Source organism: Triturus cristatus, chromosome 7 (genome assembly GCF_964204655.1).
Source record: "Triturus cristatus chromosome 7, aTriCri1.1, whole genome shotgun sequence".
Classification (NCBI taxonomy): domain Eukaryota; kingdom Metazoa; phylum Chordata; class Amphibia; order Caudata; family Salamandridae; genus Triturus; species Triturus cristatus.
This window is the reverse complement of record NC_140590.1, coordinates 388,764,998-388,786,563: the sequence shown is the minus strand read 5'-3', so window position 1 is coordinate 388,786,563 and position 21,566 is coordinate 388,764,998. Positions and strand designations below refer to the sequence as shown.

At 42.4% G+C, this 21,566-nt stretch overlaps 1 protein-coding gene across 1 annotated transcript in view; it reads right to left on the bottom strand.

The window, feature by feature from the left end:
* Positions 1-21,566, bottom strand: part of LOC146809759 (CD5 antigen-like) — a 123,070-nt gene that overhangs the window by 4,410 nt on the left and 97,094 nt on the right. Inside the window, exons 3-5 of the mRNA XM_085616610.1 lie at positions 20,898-21,215; positions 2,355-2,678; positions 277-594 (exon numbers count right to left, since the gene is read on the bottom strand). Of these exons, the coding sequence (XP_085472736.1) occupies positions 277-594; positions 2,355-2,678; positions 20,898-21,215 (960 nt within the window). The remainder of the gene's footprint in view (positions 1-276; positions 595-2,354; positions 2,679-20,897; positions 21,216-21,566) is intronic.

Below are 21,566 nucleotides of genomic sequence, written 5' to 3'. Positions count from 1 at the left end.
ACTCACTTTTGGGGGCCAGTGCATATTTAGTCATGTTAGACTTTGAACACACAACTGGGGAAGGTAATAAAAACAACCTGCAAAAGTGACATATAGCGGTAGGAAGTGTCTGGTGGAGGAAGAAAGAGGCATGAGGTAGATTCAAGACTAAGCAGCCTTGGTATTTGGAACACCAACATTTAACATCACTGCTCCGGCCGTCGGCTTCTGAGTAAAGCTTTGAGCCCTGCATTTATTCTTTTACAGATTAAGCACTGTTAAGAAATATTAGTATACCTGAGCATGTTATAGAAACATCCTCCTTGTGGGTACAGTCATGGTAACCCCATGTGCGATGCTTGCAGAATTCCAAAGATAGCTCATCTCCTCTGCAGTTAACATCATCTAGCCAGATGCGACCCTTTGCCTTGCCAGACGTGGGCTGGGGTCGTTTATGTTGTTGAGGGCCTCCACATGCAAGTTCTCTGCACACCACCTCTGCATCTCTGGAGTCCCAGTCATCATTGCAGACCGTGCCCCACTCATGTTTGTAGTACACCTCCAGCCTCCCAGAGCAGGCATCAGGTCCATCCACCAGCCTCACCTTCACGGGTTCTAGACAAAAAAGATGTGAGAATTCCAAAAGATGAGGTGTTAGGCAATGTCTTCAACCATCAATGCCAGCAAAAACAATTGCATGTATATTTAAATATTGACAGTGATGTACTCACAATGCTAACTAATTACATTTATTTTAAATAAAGGGTAAGGATTTGAGGTGGCGCCTTAAAAAAGATCACATACATCATTGAGGATCAATGGACTGAGAACTTCTATGATTGTAGAACGTTGAAGGGCCATCTTGTGTTGATCCAGTCCTGCATCTCTAAAAACCACCAACTTTCACTCATAATCTGGCAGGTGGGCGGCGGCCCTGTTTGGCAGTGTGGGAGCGGGCGGTGGCATGGCAGCCAGCTCCCACACCGCCAAACTCGTAATCGGGCCCTGTGGGTTGTTTTGCATCTCTTTGCACTTAGTAAATCTTGGCTTCAGTATTTTCCAAAGGTGTAGAACATCACAAAGCCAAATAGAAGACTTCATAAACCACTGGTTTCTAAACGAAGTAAAACAGCAAACAAATGTGTTAAATCCCTCAGACCAGAGGATCATCCTAATCTCTGAATCACATTGTTCAGAAGTGGGACCCTCAAACCTAGATTCTGAACTTTCGGAGTACAATTTAGGACATTGGTCTCATCTTTATATCCCTTTTTGATGTTCCTTCCAATTGCATATCACCTCATGTGGTGTCTTTCATTTAATTGGAGATTTATCCATTTATCTTTCCACTCAAAGATTACTGCCCTGAACTTGCCACCTATCGACCTTTGCCCTTTCTGGAAGTGGTTCAAGGACAGTCACCTGAAAACACAGTTGTGACAGATTGGCCCCAACTCAAAGAGAATTCATCATTAACTTCTGCCGTGGGCAGCAACCGCGCTTAACAAATACATTTCCATTCCATTCCATTCCCTGCTCCAGTATGGTTAGGCACACCAGGTAGGTGTTGGCTTCCTTTTGCCACCACTGGAGCAGGTGTTTCCAAGGGGAGAAATACAAGATCTCAGTTTTAGGGATTGCTATATCATGTGTGTTTTATGTCATGAACAGTCACAGCTTAGTCTCTTTTTCAAGCACCGGGCCCCACTATACCTCAGCCATTAGCCCATGATTTCTTGACAACAGAAGAATTGATGGAAACCGTGCTTACCATCTTAGTCTGTGTCTGCTAGTATGATCGATGCAATTCTCAGCGTGGCTAGTTCTTTGGTCACAATGTTTTGTTTGGAAGTGTGCATTATGTTCTGCCTGTGCCTGTCTGTCACTTTGTTGCATGCTGGCTATAGTCATATTTTTGTGCCAGTGCCCATTTATGGTAACATGCAGTGTTTAATTTGTAAAAGAATAAGTGCCAGCTTCCAAATATGAGTGCCATTAGGCCCCACCTGCAGCCACCAGCTCAAATTACCATCATGTTGAGGTAATTGTAAATTACAATTACAATTTTCTATTCCTGTACATTCCAGGTTCTTGCCAGCACAGTTCAAGTCCTTGATTACAAAGCACATTTTTGAAGCACTTTTGAAAATGCACTCGCACACCTTACCTTGGGATTGTAACTTATTCTCAAAATCTCTACCATGAAATTAGTTGATTTGATGGATCCTTTCATGACTTTGAAGCAGTTCCTGCCCCAATCCTGTTACTGAGATTTGAGGTCGTGTGAAGTAACAATAGAGTTAAAATGAGATGTTATGTTCCATGACAAAAAAAAGTCAACCAAGACATAAGGTTACAAAGGTATACTCATTTACCCATGCATTCAATTCCGATATCCTCTCGATGTGTACAGTCGTGTACACCGAGTGGATTGGCTTTGCACTCTGCCAGACTCAATTCCCTTCCAGTGCAGCTCACTTCGTCCAACCAGATCGGTCCAGAACCCTCTCCAAAGACTTCACACTTGTTGGCAGAGACAGGTCTTCTGCACCCCAGTTGCTTGCATGCAACCCTGGTGTCCCGCATGTCCCACTGGTCCTTGCACACGGTTCCCCATTGGCCTTTGTGCTTCACCTCCAGCCGACCACTACAGTTATTGGGGCCATTCACCACCCTGATGGAGAGAGGGGCTATAAGATCTGAAAGAGAAAGGACAACATTCTGTTACTCATGTAAGCATGCTACAACTCAAATAATACAAAGAGAATTATCCATACCAATATTTTAGATGGTTATGTGCCCACCATTGGTATTTTTCCCCTTGCGCATCTTTCTCTTCCTTAAAGTTAGAACATCTACAGCTACTTGGACTGCATTGCACACCTTTTATAGCATGGGCAATAAAAAGTTGTCTGCATACTCTGATTGTTGAACAGTGTCTTAATTCTGTAATTACTCACATAAACAAAGGCTCTAATTGATTACTTCCAAACAGTGTGACAATGTTTGCGCAAATCTGAAACAAGTTTAAAGAAGTTTAAAAACCATGCACATATGTTTATTTACAAGTACAGACAAAGAACATGAACTTCATGCCTTGCTGGGTTCTGGGTAACTTGTGATCAATCATAATGACTGACTACCGATGACACATAACAGGTAACTCGCACCATGAGAAGAGGTTTAATCCACATACTGAGTAAAACAGAATATTGTGCAGTTACCAAGAACCAATACTAGCCAATCATGAAAGACTCTGATCCAATCACCGAGAAGGGCGACAAATACGGAGATATAGGAGATTAGCTCCATTTAAAGTAGAATGGCCCTATACAGGGCCACCTTTACCACTGGTGGCGCCAGGTGCGACACTCTTTTTCGGCATCCCCTCTCATGTCCTCCTTCACAGATTCCTTCACTACTATCCGCAAACAGTGCCCCTCATCACTCCATAGCCCCTCTCTCACATGCATTTAATTTGTTTTATAGTGCTACTCATGCCGGTGTAGGGTGTCAGCGCACTTTACATCACACACACATTATACAGAGACAATGAATCATATCTGTGCAAATCAGCCTATAGGAAATGTTACATGAAGCAAGTAGATTTAAAAGGTGTAGGAATCACATGTCATCCATACTAGTAGTCAGTATATTTGAGAGTGTTTGGTCTGAAGAAGCACAAACTCTGGATTTGAAACATACCACAGTCGTTGAGATTGTCTTTACTAATGAGAATATATTTCTACCCAAACAAATCCTTTTTAAAAACATTAGGATAATGAAAGAATGGTAAAAAACATAAGGTTTCAACCCTATGCCTTGCAGTTTTCATGCATCTCTTTAATGACAGTTCATAGGTGACTGTGCTATATTAGTAATGTAGCTTATGAACTGCAAGTAACAAAAGGACCTCTGTGACAAAAGCAGTAGCCCACTGAGCTAGCCTTATAAAATACAGTTCTGTGATCTGCATGGTACATTTTCTGTGCAGCAGATATATTAACCCTCTATGCTACTTTATGATCAGTCAAAACTGCCACTAGACAAACCTTTATCTCTCTCCAGCAGGAACATTAACCACCAGAGTTATCTTGACATTTTTATTGTTGCCTGAAAACTGTCCAACACACAAGGAACTCTGCAGAGGGTGATTTAAAACCACACCCCCCTTGGAAGTCAGCAGCAGGTGCGCTGCACCAGTTGCTCCGCCCTAGAGCCAGCCCTGACCCTATACCACTGAGAGCAACTGATCACGAAAAAAGGTCCAACCACATTGAATAACTGACCTCTTACAAGTTCGACTCCTATATTGTTTGTGCAGCCAGCACACATCCCAAGCCTTCTCATAAGTGTATTGGTCTGGTAATTGTACATTATTTCTTGCCTTCTGTATGCATTTTGCTAGTCCTTCTGCATTACCAGCAGGCAGTTGGCAGACACAGACAGACAATTTCTACAGTTGCCATGTCAGGATTATGCAGAGGCAAAAACCAATGACAGGTAGCTGCAAATTCAAGACAGAGGGATAACCCCTTGGGGGAACCAGAGACTGGGGAGAGGAAGACATTATGCCAATCATTGACAAACATGATTCATGGAATTTACACTGAGCAGCCTGCATCCTAGTCAAATAAAAATATTTTTACTCTTTCTATATGTTGGCCATCATCCCTTCCTGAGTACAGTACCATCTCTCCTGTGGTGGTTTTCATTTTGCCAGATCCGGTCCACCTACTATTGCTGACCCCTATAATGTGTAGGTTGTAGTTCTTCATCTCATATGTTACTTGAGCCAGCTTTCCTGTCTCATACATAGACAGTAAATTTCAGAATCAGATTATGGTCTTGCACTTGGCGCTCAGAACTTCTGTCATTTTGTCAGTAGTTTCCTTGCGGCTTTGACTACTGTCAATCATGGATGTCAAATGCAGAGACTCTGGAAGTCCCTTGTGCCCAGAATATTTAGTAGTTCTTGCTGTTTCCATAACAAATGCTTTTTATGGAACATTGTAGCCTTGTGCCCAACCTAGGGGACCAGTGGATTGCTCATCGTCTGGTCTCTACCGTTGACCTTTCTGGCTTTGGTGACTGTGTCAGGTGGCTGAGCTCCTGCCAGTATACCTCATCTGATACATGCAAGCCTCTTGGCCACTTCAAGTTGGCAATCCTCTGAGGAGATATGGGCCATATATTGAATATGAACTATGTTACTGGATTGAGTCATTCCTTATCATTTGAACAAGTTTTGATTTATCACCACTTGAAAGAAAGTATCACACTTGGGAAGCTCAGAGGCGGCTGTTTGTTTGAACACATTGTTAAGTTTGGCCTAGGGACAGCTGTAGCTTGTTGAGTAATTAAAAAATCATAAATAAAAAACACAAATATATACATACGTAGAGGAACCTAGCATCATTTCTCTTCATCCATTGGTCTGTTCAGCAGTCATTCACGTGTTGATTTCGCCCACTGCAGCATACACGAGAAGCAATTGGTAGGCCTATAACTTTAGATGGGTGTGACGGAAAGGCGCTCCAACAAAATTACACAGATATTTATGTTAAGACTAACTGTGCTGCGGTGCCACCAAACATTGGGAAAGACACCCAATTTCCCAAACAAATCAATCAGAGATTGACAAGTAGATCACAAACTATGCTGATGCACACGCTTAATGTCCATATATAGTATACAAGTTATTAAGACAACAAAATATTCAATTGGGCTCCTGGTCTTTCGGTCTTCTTTTATTTCCAAAAATCTTCCATTCCCAACGCGTTTTGTCACTATGGTAATCAACCGTGCGACTTCCTCAGGGCTGGAAGTAACAAATAATCACAATTGTACTACCAACAAATATAAGAAAATTAAATATGACAACTGAAGTGAGCTGGTTTATAGTATAGTTCCAAATCAGGTGCATTGAGGCCCCCCATATCTTAAGGCAATGTGAGGACCTCCCATTGAACCCATGGTTGTTTCCCTACCCATGTCAGCTTAATCAGTATGGAGTGTAGGGTACAATCATCTTCATGAGGGCTATCCGCCTCCTTAGAGACAATGGTAATCTAACCCAACGATTCACATCTTCCTTCAATTTATGTATTGCCTTCTCATAGTTGTCCAACAAGACAACCACTGGATCCGTATGTATCCCTAAATATCTCACAGAGTCTGTCGTCTATCGGAGACAGAACTTCAATGTCATAGGCACAACAAATGGGGTAAATGGGAAGATGATAGACTTATCCCCGTTGAAACAGGATTGGTATAAGTCAGCATAGTAGGTTAGAAATCACTCTGCTATTTGATGTGCATCATACACAGAGTTGCCCCCTTCATCCTGAATTTCCAGAATTACCTCTGATTCCTTCTTCGGTTGCACAAGCTTAGCCAATGTTGCGCCCAGGCGTTCACACTCCCCAAACGTTTTCGCAACTGCATCTTTACCCATATGTTTGACTTCGCAAGCGGCAACCGTATGATATTCCTCCAATCTAACTTGTATATCTCTTAGGGTTTGTCCATCCCCTAATCTTTGATGTGTCAATTCCAATTCTATTTCCTTTTCCGGGTGTGCCAGTAGACCCCTGAGCGATCTCAGCACCCCGCGTGCATGAAGATAACTATACCCCTGATAAATGCCTTAAAAGTTTCTGACACTGTGACAAAACTGTCAACCGAGTCTACGTTATTAATGCAATGAAATGTATGTATTGTAACCAGAATTTCTAAAGCGCACCGTCACCCCACGGGTATCCTGGCTCTGAAAATTAGTAAAGAATTCTGTTATGGTCTGCGCTAGTCTGCTGCACCGGCACTGGACCGTCGGCTGAGCAAGTGTAGCAGCCCGATTGACTGCAATCACTGCCGTCAAGCCCCAGCATTGTAGGCTCCCATCCGCCAGGGAGCGGATATTGCTGCATGTATATTAGGAGGCCACTCTTGCTGCACACAGGCCAGGACCACGCTGCGCTGCTCTTTCCGGCATACAGGAATCAATTTTGGTCATTTCAATGCCGGGGGGGGGGGGGGGGTTTGTCTCACTGTTAGGATTATGAGGCAGGGTCTCCAGAATTATTTTACTCCGCAGGCATCTTGGAGGCAGGCAAGCTCCGTCCCCCCCCCACTGGTGGTATTTAAGTTTACTTAGTACATTCACCCTCACTGTGCAATTTGGGGCATGTTTTTTTGTACCACAAACCCTGAAAAGTGTATTAATGTCCACTGTATTCTAGCTTCCCAGTCATCATCTCTTAAGCAACAGCAAATATGTTTTGTAAAAGCTAGCAACACTTCCCTTTCAGGAGATGATCATTGCTTCCTTAAGTTACAAAGGACGTTTGGGAAATCCAGAGCCTGTATTAATTTTTGTGTTTGGGAGTGTGTTACCTTGGATCATTTAATGTGTGCATAAGCTGACCCCAAAGATGGTCTGGGAGACTATATACAAAACTATCTCCCTACTTTTTAACACTCCTATTCGACCAAACTGATAAAGATCATAATTCAGTACACCACATTAAACCCCTCCAGGCTGAATTCTTACCGGTTCAGAAACAAAGTTTCTGCTCTGAACCTTGCTGGATCACCTCTGGAGGCTCATTTGTATGAGCTTCAACTGTCCCAATGAAGGGTATATTCCTAGGCAATCACATTAGATATAGATATCAGCCACTAAGTCAAGTGATATAAAACTGAAAATGTTAGAAAAACTGTTAATGAAAACCAGTGTACCATACAATAATGAAGATTAAAACATTTTTTTATTTATTATTGACAGTGTAAAATCATATTTTATGTTTAAATCAACGAAAAACTAAAACACAATTCAATTTCTAAAAATGTACATAAGTTTTATAAAAGAACAAAACTTTAACCAAATATCAATAGGAGTACAGACACAATGACATAAAAAACCTATTCAATAAACACAATGTAAAATAATGAGAGTGAATCAGAATATGGACAATCAAAATATATGAAGTTGCGGCAATGGATTATCTTCGACGCGCGTTTCGGCGCAATGGCGCCTTCGTCAGGAAAGCCACACAATGTTTCCTGAAAATCAAAGGTACACTGGCTTAAATTATAGAACAGTATATTTATATTGATGTCTGGATGACATAGTTGCCAAAGAGATTGGCTATAAGGTTAAAATTAGCTCTTCCGAGTACAACAACTACGTACTGAAGTAGATGTGAAAAATGAACCACATAGTAGAGAATAGATAATAGTGGTGACTGAATATAGAAGTGAAAAGTAAAAAGTACTTTGAATAGGATGTCTAAGGTGAACAGAGTGGATTAAACATAGTAGTGATGATAGGATTCTTATAGGACTAACGATAGATTGACCTGTTTAGCGCAAAATAGTTTGAAGATCCCAAGAGTGAATGGTGAGCACCATTAGTGCAAGAAGTGATAAACACAAACTGACCATCAAAGAAAAGAAGGAAAACTTACTCAAAAACACAGTGAAAATGAGAAAGTCGAAAGAAGTTGGGATTTAGTACTTGCTGATAAAGTAGTCACTGAAAAGTAATCTAGAGAATGGGAAACAGAGTTATTCGAATTAGAAACTGATGAGATAATAATTATGTTTTTAAGTATGGGTCTAGAAATGTCGATGAATTACCTTTTAGCTGATGCTTTTATCAGCTGCGGTACTGTGGTAGCTGGGATATATTAAACAAGCGACTGGTGAAGCAGCTATTGCATCGATGATTTCTATGAAGATATGATTATAGATGTTGGTATAATTTAGCATATTAATCACATTGTTTGTGCAGTGCAACAATATAGGATAGAAGGCGATAGTGCATACCCAGTTGGATGTGGCGACAGGGGTAGAGGGTAGTTCGAGATATATAGTACTAATTTCTTTGACGTGCAGAAGTGTATATCTTCCTTCTTGGTCTCTTTCTTTCTGTTTGTATCTTTCTTTCCTCCAGGAGGTCTAAGTAATGGAGTATAAACGAGTAAATTATATGATATTTTTAGTATTTAGCAAAAAGATCCAGAGTGATTTAGCCTAGCGATGTGTCTTAAGTAATGTTTTCGGTGCTATCATTACACATTATCATACTACCCTGATGGCAGCAAGCAAGAATTATGCATTATCATTCCTTCCTGATTGCAGCACGCAAAACTATTTGACCGAGGAGATGATATTCGTGACAGGTACGGGGCACCTATGTTGTTATTATTTGGCGGTGGAGTTTTTAATTTAAAGATATCTTTGGCGAGCAGGTAGAAAAGCTAATGGGCTCCGTAACGGTAGCCAATGAATATGGGACTATCAATTTCAATTTGCATGCATTACTGACGGCACGGTAGAGAGCCGAGAGGTTCTGCAAACGCTTACCTATTGATAAAGGATCCTCGTGGAAGTTTGGGCGTACCTCACTACCTTCTTCGCCACTCTCGAAAAATTTCGGCCATTGATGTCAGGTCGACTAAGAGTGGGGTTTTAACCAATGGGGTGGTACGTCGCATACGTAACGGATGTAGTAGTATGGACACGTCCGGAATGGACGAAAAAATACATAATGACTTGGAGATGTATATTATACATCACGGAACACGTAAAATGTTCCGTGGATGTGTAGATATTCGCTTTTGTGCACTTGAGCTAATTTTATCGGAAAAGCGTTATATGCGCTTTTTAGCAATGATATCAGAGAAATGCATGCAGGTTTGGATCTGAAGGGAGCGTATGTATCTCTTAAAAGTAAACGTGAATTTTTTGTTAGAACTTTTTTTAAAAAAATTTCTGAATTATATAAATCTTTATTTGTTTGGCAAAATGTTCTATCTATACTTCATTACGAAATGTTTATATAGTTGATGCATCAAATATATGATTATAATGTGTATCTAGAGATCATATAGTGGGGAAATAGATACAAAGAAGTAATATGTTCCGTAATTCATTATTTCTAAAACCCGACAATGGTGTTATATATTCAGTGAATATTTTAAATTTAGCATACTAGTTTCTGATTTAAGGCCCTATAGTGCAGGTATTAGGGGAAGGTTAATAACTACTTATATTTTTGATGACATATAGTATATGTAGTCTATATACATATAGCGAGCGGGGCATTAACTTTATATAAGAATAGAGATGATCTTTAATGTGTAATAATAGGAACTGAAGGTGTAACTTGACGATGTGGGGAGCAGCCCTATCCTATGGCATTTTCCCATGGCAATTTGTTGTTAAGGCCGCATTGGAATGTGTTCAGAACAAAAATCCAGAACACTTCCCTTTTCTTGCGTATCTTGTCGCCACCACTGTTCTCAGGAATGTGAATTTTTTCTAGAATTCTCCATTTGATTTCTTCTGGTTTGTGTCCTGCATCCATATAATGTTTAACCAAAGGTGCAGACAATTTTTCATTGCGGATGGCAGAGCGATGTTCAGCTATGCGGATGTGGGCTGCTCTAGATGTTTCACCGACATAGCCCAGATTGCAAGGACATAAAATGAGATAAATCACATTCTGTGTCTTGCAATTCCATAGTTGTGACGCTTGAATCTTGTAGTTGTTATGTATTAAGGTTTCACCTTCTGAAACCTGAGCGCATGATTTACATGCGGAGCATCTCACGGTGCCTTTGACCGGTTTCTTGCCATCAATGGTTTTTTGGATGAAAGGGGTGTTTGACTTAAACCTAGAATGCACGATCATGTCCTTAAGATTTTTATTTCTTCGGTGTGCAAATAAGGGTTTAGCAATTTTATTATCTGTTTCAGGGTGGCTATTTAAAATATGCCAATTGGCGTTTATTATTTGCTTCACGGTGGCATTTAGAGTGGAATGTCTCGTGATATAGACTAGTTGATCTTTCTTTTTGCGTGTGTTATTTGTAAGCAGATGGTCTCTATCAAAGAAGCGTGCTCGTTTATAAGATTCTCTGATTAGTCTCCGCGGATACCCACGGAGTAGGAATTTTTCTTTCATTTTTTCTGCTTGGATGTCAAAATCTGCCAGGTTAGTGCAATTGCGGCGAACTCTGAGGAATTGTGAGAAGGGAATGCTATCTTTTTGGGACCGTGGATGGAAACTATTAAAATGGAGAAGAGTGTTTTTTGCTGTTGGTTTGGTGAATAACTCAACTTCTAATATACCAGATTTATGTTTTATTAGAATATCCAAAAATTCTACCTGTTGTGTACTAGTGTGAGCTGTGAATTTGAGATTTGAGTCTGTTAGGTTTATCCACAGAAGAAATTCCTCAAGGGTAGCTTCCCCATCGGTCCAGATCAGGAAGATGTCATCAATGTATCTGGACCAATGGGAAACAGACTCAAAAAATGGAGCCACTTCATTGTAAATGAACTTCTTCTCGAATAAGGCCATATAGATGTTGGCTATTGTGGGAGCAACTGAAGCTCCCATACTGACTCCTTTCGTTTGGTGATATAGTTGTTGATCAAATTCAAATACATTTTCTGTCAAGACGGTCTGCAAGCATTTTGTGAGGAAAGGCTTAGAGCAAGGGATGTTGTATTCATCAATAAACCAGAGAACCGATTCCAACGCTTCTTTTTGGGGGATATTACTATATAAGGATTCTACATCCAAAGTTACTAGGATATCAGTGGCTGGATTAAAATGGAGGTTCTCTACTTTATTGATAATGTCACAAGTATCTTGCACAAATGAAGGAGTTTGGCAGACAAATGGTCTGATTTTGTGAACTAGAAATTTCGATATTGGTTCAGTGACCGAACCAATAGTGGACACAATGGGTCTGTATGGGGGGTCGTAAATGTTTTTATGTGTTTTTGGGACCCCATAGATGCAAGGAGTTTTTTTGTCTGAGGAGTTTAAAAAATCGAATTCTTTTTTGCTAATGTGGCCAGCTTCTAGGGCGGCCATTGTGTATGTTAGTATCTCTTGGCTTACTTTCGTCATTGGATTGGATGTTATTTTTTTGTAAAATTTGTGGTCATTAAGCATGGCTTGCATCTTTGATTTATAGTTGTCAGTGTCAGTGATCACAATTCCCCCTCCTTTGTCACAACTTTTTACAACAATATCCTTATTATTTGCTAATGCTTTTAGAGAAAGGAATTCTTCTTTGTTCAAGTTGTATAGTGGTTTAGGGATGAAGCGAGTGGCTTGATCTAGTCTTTTTAAAACTACATGTTCAAAGATAGCGACTTCAGGGCCAATTTGGTCTAAAGACGGAAGAAAGGTAGAGGGTAGTGATAGTTCTTTTACGGTATTTAAATATTCGGAGGGACCTTTGTCTTCATTAAAGAACTTCTTCAACCTAATCTTTCGAAAAAACGAAAAAATATCTTTGTAGAGTTCAAATTTGTTGACAAAAGCGTGGGGAACGAAGGAGAGTCCCTTTGATAATACTGTATTGGTTGTAGGATCTAATGTGTGGGATGATAAGTTAAAGATAGGAATGGTTTCTTTTATCTCCAGTATTGTTTGTTGCGAGTCTCTAGAAATGGTTGAGGGTCTGCTTGGTGATGGTAATTCTGGTATGTCTCTCTGGACTGTGGTTGGAATCTGACTCTCTGGCGTCCCCTGTTGTTCCCGCGCTGTCCCAAAAAAGGCTTGCGTGTGGTTTGATTAGAGGGATTGTATCTACCATCTGACTCATAATAGTTTGGATTATTTTCTCCTTCTGAGTCAGTCGTGTCAGAGAAAGTCCTAACTTTTTGGCTTTTGGAGGTGTTCTCATTTATGTATTGATTGGATTTATAAAAATGCTCTCCAAGATATGGGTAGGTTCTCTCTATAGAGTAAAACCGTTTATCTTTTGTTAGTTTCTCTGTTTTACGTTTATTTAGATACTCGGCAAAGGATGCTAACTCTTTTTCAGATTCCTCCAATTTCTTTTTTGCGTCCTCTAAGCTGTTACATTTTTTTATTTTGTCTTCTAATTCTAGAAGTTCTAATTTTAGGGTCGCTACTAGTTCTTTTGCTGTCTCTATTATTAGGATCATCAGATCTCTTGAACATCTACTGGCTATCATGCTCCATTTTTCCAGAAAAGGTTTGTGTTGGATAAAGAGGCCCGGAATGTTACGAACACGGAGCCCTTGGGGAATAATTCCAGCTCTAAGGTATTCTATCATGAATTCTCCATGCGCTTCCATCCTTTTTATTTTTTTCTTTAGGTTGGAAATTATTAAGATGTCATCATTATTCTGCATATTCATATTCGTGCTATTACTGAAAGTATTACTGCTGCCCACAAGTGCAGCGAAATCTTCGTCTGAGAATCCGAAAGTTCTAAGCTTGTCCATAGCTACTATGAGATCTAAATAGACCCTTACTGTTGGAAGAAGTTAGTTGTCTAAGAAAAGTTAGGAGATAACCGTTAGAATGTATAGATTCGACAGCTTATTTCAAGATGTAGAATAGAAAAGAGGAGAACTTGTGATAGTGGGAAGAGCTAATTTTTTACAATATAAGGTTGACACGTGGGGATAAAGAAGCACAACAACAGTCCCGCACAGACAAGCTGTGGGTAAATCTTTTGAAAATATCAAGGACCCCCTGTAAATATTTAGGTAAATTCCTAGGACAGGGCAACAGACACAATGAAGGGTATATTCCTAGGCAATCACATTAGATATAGATATCAGCCACTAAGTCAAGTGATATAAAACTGAAAATGTTAGAAAAACTGTTAATGAAAACCAGTGTACCATACAATAATGAAGATTAAAACATTTTTTTATTTATTATTGACAGTGTAAAATCATATTTTATGTTTAAATCAACGAAAAACTAAAACACAATTCAATTTCTAAAAATGTACATAAGTTTTATAAAAGAACAAAACTTTAACCAAATATCAATAGGAGTACAGACACAATGACATAAAAAACCTATTCAATAAACACAATGTAAAATAATGAGAGTGAATCAGAATATGGACAATCAAAATATATGAAGTTGCGGCAATGGATTATCTTCGACGCGCGTTTCGGCGCAATGGCGCCTTCGTCAGGAAAGCCACACAATGTTTCCTGAAAATCAAAGGTACACTGGCTTAAATTATAGAACAGTATATTTATATTGATGTCTGGATGACATAGTTGCCAAAGAGATTGGCTATAAGGTTAAAATTAGCTCTTCCGAGTACAACAACTACGTACTGAAGTAGATGTGAAAAATTAACCACATAGTAGAGAATAGATAATAGTGGTGACTGAATATAGAAGTGAAAAGTAAAAAGTACTTTGAATAGGATGTCTAAGGTGAACAGAGTGGATTAAACATAGTAGTGATGATAGGATTCTTATAGGACTAACGATAGTCATTGCTTCCTTAAGTTACAAAGGACGTTTGGGAAATCCAGAGCCTGTATTAATTTTTGTGTTTGGGAGTGTGTTACCTTGGATCATTTAATGTGTGCATAAGCTGACCCCAAAGATGGTCTGGGAGACTATATACGAAACTATCTCCCTACTTTTTAACACTCCTATTCGACCAAACTGATAAAGATCATAATTCAGTACACCACATTAAACCCCTCCAGGCTGAATTCTTACCGGTTCAGAAACAAAGTTTCTGCTCTGAACCTTGCTGGATCACCTCTGGAGGCTCATTTGTATGAGCTTCAACTGTTACCAGCCAGCTGAATTGCCCCCTTGATGAGGGGTGAAAACTGCTATAAAAGCAGGAAAAAGGCTTTGGGTGTGGGAAGGTATGGGAAGGTATTTCTGGCAGGATGTGCATTTGGGCTGTGGCCCGAAAGTTGATAACTTGAATGAGGCCACTTTATCACAGGCCACAGTTAGCTGACTCCTGGCCAGGGCCCTTCTTTGTTTACCACGTCAGACATATACCAATCCCATTTGTAGAGGAGCTGTCCCCAGAATTGAATGGAAGGCACCATAGAGGAGGGGTTGCTCATTTCCCTGGGCACACCTCTGGGAGGCACACACGGGATCTGCACAAGGGGAGAAGGGCTTCCCCATCTTGGATCTGGACAGAGAGGGGCACTACGGGATTGCTTGCAGTATGGCACATAGGAACCTGTGCAAAATGATTAGTCTTACCCCTGGCAACTTTTTCCCTATTGGTTTGGAAAGGGCCGGGAGTCTCCCCCATGCACATGACAGTGTCAGGCATACATGTGTCCACCCTGACACCCTCTTCAGAACACTTCTTAACCTGTGAAATGTACTTATTTATTTATTTAAGGGTTTGTATAGCGCCAAAATCGAAAAAACAGAACAGAGTAGTTTTAAGTGATTTCCTAAAAACTAGACGATGAAAGACAGAAGAAAGACTGCACCTGCTGTTTAGATCTGCTATGGGACCACGAGGGCTGCACCTGCTCCCACTGGTAGCCAGACTCAAGAAGTGGACTACAAGGGTCAGTTGGTTGACCTCCTGTTAAGGCACAAGGCTACAGAAAGCTGCAAGAAGCCCCTTTGCCTGAAGAACCCAGCTGCCTAGGTCAGACTGGACCTGCCCTAGACCTTGCTGGTAGCTTCTGCTGGAGTGAGTCTTGACCCCTGAGTGCTGTTCTTGAGGTACTAAGACCTTTAGCTGTATCAACGTGCACTCCTCCTAGCATCATGAAAAACCTGGGAATTCTGACCTTTTTGGCTCCAGAGACCTCTGAAGGACTGGGAGAAAATTGTCAATGAAGGTATGTTGCCACTGAGCCAAAGATAACCCTTGCTCTTGCTCGGAGATTTTATTGCAGCAGTAAATCTCTTTCAGCAGAACATCGTAGAGATGGTATTTGGCCTCATGGAGCCCTGTTCGGCTTCAATTTCCAGCATTTTTTTTTTTTTTTGCAGATTCATATAGCGCGAACTCGACCCGAAGGTATTGGAGCGCTTTACATGAGCATCGGTTACGTTACACAAGGACACAGTGCCCATGCCCTGCTGAAGTATATCTTTTAATAAAATCATGGGCAATCTTTTCCTATACTTAGGGAGACTTGAAGTAAAAAGTATTATTTGCTAGAATTTGTAAATAAAGTTTTGCGGAACCTAACTTTTCTATTTCCTTTCACTTTCTTGCATTGGCCTCAATCTTGACCAATGATAACCTGTCACAAAAAGTTTGATTTCCCCAGTAAGAAAACTATCATCCTGCCCCCATCCATTCACCAGTCTCCTCCTTCCATCACACCTCACCCAAGCACATAGAAATCCACTCACAACCAATCATTCATTCGTCTATCCATAACTAATCAATCATCCATCAGCTCTCAACCAAACATTCAGCCATCAAGCCACACTTGCAGCAATCCAGTAATGCAACCACACAGTCCTTCTACCCATCATTCTATGGGTCCTCATTCATCCAGCTGTCAAAGCATCCTTGCGTACAATCACACATCTATCTACCTGTGCATAACACCAACATCCACCTGTCTTTGCATGTGCCAAAAGTGTGTTGTGCTATTAAATCACTGTGTTATCTCTGTGTGTGGGAATGAGCTGTGCTGCTGGTATATATGTTTTAGATTTTTTGCATCAAACATATCTCACAACAACATACAGCCATTACAATGAGGAGCTCAAGCACCAGGAGATAATGTGGCCTAACTGCTAAGGCGTCAACCTCAGAGCTGGGGAACTGATGTTTAAGTCTCGGCATGGACGCTCAACATTCTGTGAATCTGGTCAAATCACTGAATCTCCCCGTGCCTAACAAAAACAAGCATTAAAAATGCAATAGGTCTCACCTTTAATTAATTTAAAGCTATTTGCTTTGCTATACAATACCATTAGCAAAGCAAATGGCTTTAACTTAACAAAAGGCGAGACCTATTGCATTTTCAATGCTTGTTATCTTATTGCCTCAAGGAATGGACTGCCACCAACCACCTTCGCATTAGTTAAGAACCTTGGAGTTGTAACTCTAGCTCATCTAAGATTACAGTAGCCTTCCTGAGTGACCTTTAATTTGGGATTTAGTGACTACCTGCCCTGCGGTAAGGTCCATTTATCAGTGCAGCTTTTCAATGCAGAAGGCTTTACTTTGGATTTTCTTTTAGCCCATTTAGTTTATCACAAGTCAGCAACTAAAATGGTGGAACCCAGCTAGAAGCTGTGGCCACACCTTGCCCTGCAGAGCAACTGGAAGCACTCGGGGGATGGGGGGGGAGAGATCACCGGCTTCACCAGGCCTCGTTTGGCGTCTTCTGAATGATTATAGCATACATCTGCATAGCATAGTAACTGGGAACTTCAGAAAATTTCAATCAAACCACCTGTAGCACATTATACAAAGGGCATTTTCAACGGACACAATACACCCAGAGATTCATTTTCTACAAACCACTAAGGACTGTCAACAGAAGCCTGCAAACAATCACTCACAGTACCCATCTTAGCACGAAACACCAGCATGCCCGCTGTTACGTTTTAACAACTTAGACTGAGTAATTCATCCCAAGCCTTTCCAGCTATTGTGGCCTCAAATAATGCGCTCTATGCATACAGAACATCCTCAATGTACACTGATCGCATAATATATCAATAGCACAGTGTTCCCCAAAAACATCAGTTTTACAATGGGGCAATAAACAACCAGTGCACATTGATTTCCAAAGACAGCTATCAAATACTGCTTACCCAAAAACTCCCTTTGCTTAAACAAGGCCATCATGCATTGCGCCACAAAATAGATATTACACATTCGTTTAAAAATATTTTTATATCACAAGTGATATTTAAAAAACACGAAGGCTGGACCTTTCTAGTGAAGTGCATGGGGGAGGAGGGTTTATTTTGGACATGTGCCTCGGACGGACGGCCCCATTGTTCTGCCCCTTTGTTTTTCTTCTCAAGGAGAGTCCCTCCTGGGGAGCCCCCTTTTAATAGGACTAATGATTGAACCGGGAGGCTGGGGGTTTTGAGGGGCGAGAGGGACGAACATTATCTGCCTTCTGAAGTGTTATTTTTCCGCACCCGCTGGGGGACACACATAAGTCAGAGGGAACCATGTGGGGGTACAGTTGTCTGTTGACTCCACTGGAGAGCGCCTCCCCCCACCCCTGCCATCTGAGTGCTGGGAGCACAGAGAGCCGGGCATCTCTCGGTCCTTCACCAAGCGCACAAGTAATGGCCGCTAAAGCCCAAAGTGCTTAGGACCCCGCACCTTGATTTAAAGCGCTACAGTGAAACAACGCTGAAGGATACTCCCCGCCCCCTCCCAAAAACAATGCAAACCCTGCAGCAGGGCACCCTTATGGCGTTAACTACCACTCCACCCCTCTCTTGGGCGAAGCCACTGACCGTTTCCAAAAATCCTCACAACTTTTTACAGCTTAAAGCTTCAGGCAGAGGTGCGCATACATACTGGAGGGGGCTAGGGAAGCTTGTCCTAGAGGCTGTGTTGACAGTATGTAGGGTAGGGTGGAGGACTTTCACGGGCCCAGCTGTGAAATAAACAATACATACACTTGTGTATTATGGCCCAGTAATGCATTCTCGGGGTTCTGGTGCCAATCACAAATCCACCCCTCATTGGCTCAATGGCCGATTGTCGTGTGATCGCGCCACCCCCACATGGCATTCACACTGCTTCCCGGTACGTACAATCCTCCCATGATGCACGTGCACGCACGTGTACATACATGTATATCGCATGCAGAATTCGTCAGTTCACTGCTGGTCGCAGGCTGTTGGTGCTCGGCATCTGGGGCCTCCTGAAGGACATCGAGCCCCCAGCTCTCGCCAGTGCTGCCCAGGCCTGAGGAGCGAGGGTGGGTTGTGGGTGGGTCCCGGGAAGAGGAGCCTTCGAGAGGAAGTGGGCAATAAAAGCAGTGCGGCCCGTCCGCGGGACACACAGCGAGGTGATGGCGGGCGGGCCATTACAGGGCATTAATTGCACCCCGGCGATGTTTGTTGTTTGCCCTCAACTCCTAGTAAACGCCACTTAATTATCTACGTCTGGTGATAAGCGCTGTTCATTTAAAGAGTAAAAACACATGCATTTCGCCATCCACACGAAAGAGGCCTGTCACTTCACACGCGATAGTGCCGTCGAACACATGCCATCCCCTTATGAAGGAAGAATGGCTGAGTCGTCCCCTACAGCCCTCCAACATTTTGCCTGCAGTGTGTACGCAGGTTTCAATAATCCCCTGATGTTCATAGTTTTATTGTGGTGTATTCATTAATTATGCATGCCGGCTCTCTTCTTCGGACCTCTCGTGGCCCCCCTGATACGAAAACAGGCAGAGTCGGCCCGGCGGCAGCAAGATCGGGGCCCCGGGTAACTGATCTCCCAAAATGTCCCCAGGTGGGACACGCGGCTACCCCGGCAGCGGGACTTGATTCTGCCCCGGTGGGACCTGATGACCCTGTTGCTGCCCCGACAGTGGGATCTGTATTGCCCCGGCTGCGGGACCTGCTGCTGCCCCGGCGCTGACTGACTCTGGAAAGTGCGGTACTTTCTGCAACCAGACAGCGGGTGCAAGAGGCGAAGGATGCGGTCACCCAGGACGCACCTAGGGGTCCCGTCAGCTCTCCCACCAAGCGGGCTGCACGGACCGGGGTGGCCTGTGAAGCGGACGCCCCGAAGGCTAACCTCTGACCTGGGTGACCTCAGGAAGCCCCCCACACTGTTGTGTGTGTGGAAGCCAGTCATGGGGACGGCAGGGCAGTGAGAGGGTGAACAATGGAGGCCTTTATGCCAGGGAGCAGAGGGCGCGCTGGGCTGGTACATGCACCGAGAAAAACACAGAGATGAGTAAAAAGGCAGTTTTTTTTCAGTGCTGGCCCCTTCCGTCTATATGTTTTATCCGACTACCAGTCTCTCTCTTCCAGTCTCGGGACACGGCAATGCCTGAAATGGGTAGGTCACTAGGCAAAAGGGCGAGTTTCTCGACAGGCCTGTACCTTTGAGAGGTGGATGGGGTGGATGGAGTCAGTCATGCCAGGCACATGAGATGGGAAGGAATCTGCCAGCACTGGTCGAGGCCTTAAAACAGATGAAAGCAGATTTTAAGTACCGCATTAAATACAATTATGAGCAAGATGGTTCTTTGCCTTCACACGTGGCAAGAGAAGCAGAGTATGCTAAGAAATATGTAGAAATAAATAAGTAAATAATAAAAAGGGTTTTCTCCCAGGGATGCCGAAAGCAAAAGAGGATCGCGCCGGAGCTTGTCTTTATAGGGGCCATGTATTTGAAACACATGGCCCCATGAAGATAAGCAAACTTTTGCAACGGGAGGAAAGCAGGCGAGCCCGTCCAAGTGGGCCGGCCGTCTGAAAAAGCCAAAAGTGCACATCATAAAAAGCTCTTTTCCAATGGCTGGCTACCATTTAGCATAAACGGTGATGCCAGCCAATGGAAAAGAGGGGCGGGGCTTAAATCCCTTTACAGAAGTTACTCAAAATCATTAAATCTGCGCAGCCACGCCAGCCGAGACCTAATGAATGTGTCCGCCTGTATCATAACTGGTGCTCATGTAAAGCGCTCTGATACCTTCGGGTCTGGTTCGTGCTATATAAAACTCCATCGAAAAAAAGGCCATCTGTCTTTGGCAGTGCATGTTATATGGGTGTGTTTCATTCCATTGCATTGTCTTTATACAATGCCTTGGTTACCCCTTATTGATGTTTGCCTCACTCCTTCTGATGCAAAGATGGTCTGTATTCTAGCATTTAAAATACGTATTATGAAAATAAAACCAACATTTAGACACCCCACAAACTGATGACTATGAACTTTGAGGGAATGCATGTTCAGCTAAATGAATCCAAAAAACGAACTCTCCATTTAATTAAATATTTATCTGCCGTTTGCTTTGTCGACTGTGTACAGTACCTATTGTAAACACCAGAATTGAATTATAATAAGTTAAGGAACGCCATTGCATGCACCGATATGAGGAAACCTTGTTAGGAAAATTATAAACATGGAATATACTCCTGCAGAAGGAGGGTACTACCTTCACAAATCACACCAGCATCTTCCGAATGGTCACAGGGAGGGTGCACGTTTTCTTCATGGCTGCATTGTCCCAGAACGCGTTCTGTCCCCGAACAGTCTACATCCTTCATTAAAATTGGATTAGAGACTGAAACCAGGCCAAACTTGGCTGCTCCAGACGCTTCCAGCGCTGCCCCGCATCCTATCTGGCGGCACACGACCTGTGCATCTCTCATGTCCCAGCCGTCGTCACACACGGTTCCCCAGCTTCCATCCTTGTACACCTCGACACGGCCGGAACAGGTAGAAGGGCCGTCAGTGAGCCGAATCTGAAACTCTGCAAAAATGAGAAATCAGTGATCATATCACGACCCCTCACATGGGGGGGCCCAACTCATGCCCCCCATCGTCGTATAATCAGACACCAAAACATAGCGATGTCTCGCTTACATGAATTCTAAATTGTTCTTCTATGCCTATTTTCTCTTTCTTTTCCCACCTCCCTACCTTTCTTTTGTTCCTTCCTCTGGCTATATTTGTTGTTCTGTGGTAGGAGTTGTGTGCCAAATTACTCATAATTACTCGGACCAGAGTGTAATTTCGCCCAGGACTACCTTACTACTTGAGGTGGACTACAATCCACCCCATCTAATAACCCACTGTTTAACAAAAGTGCACCAAAGTATTT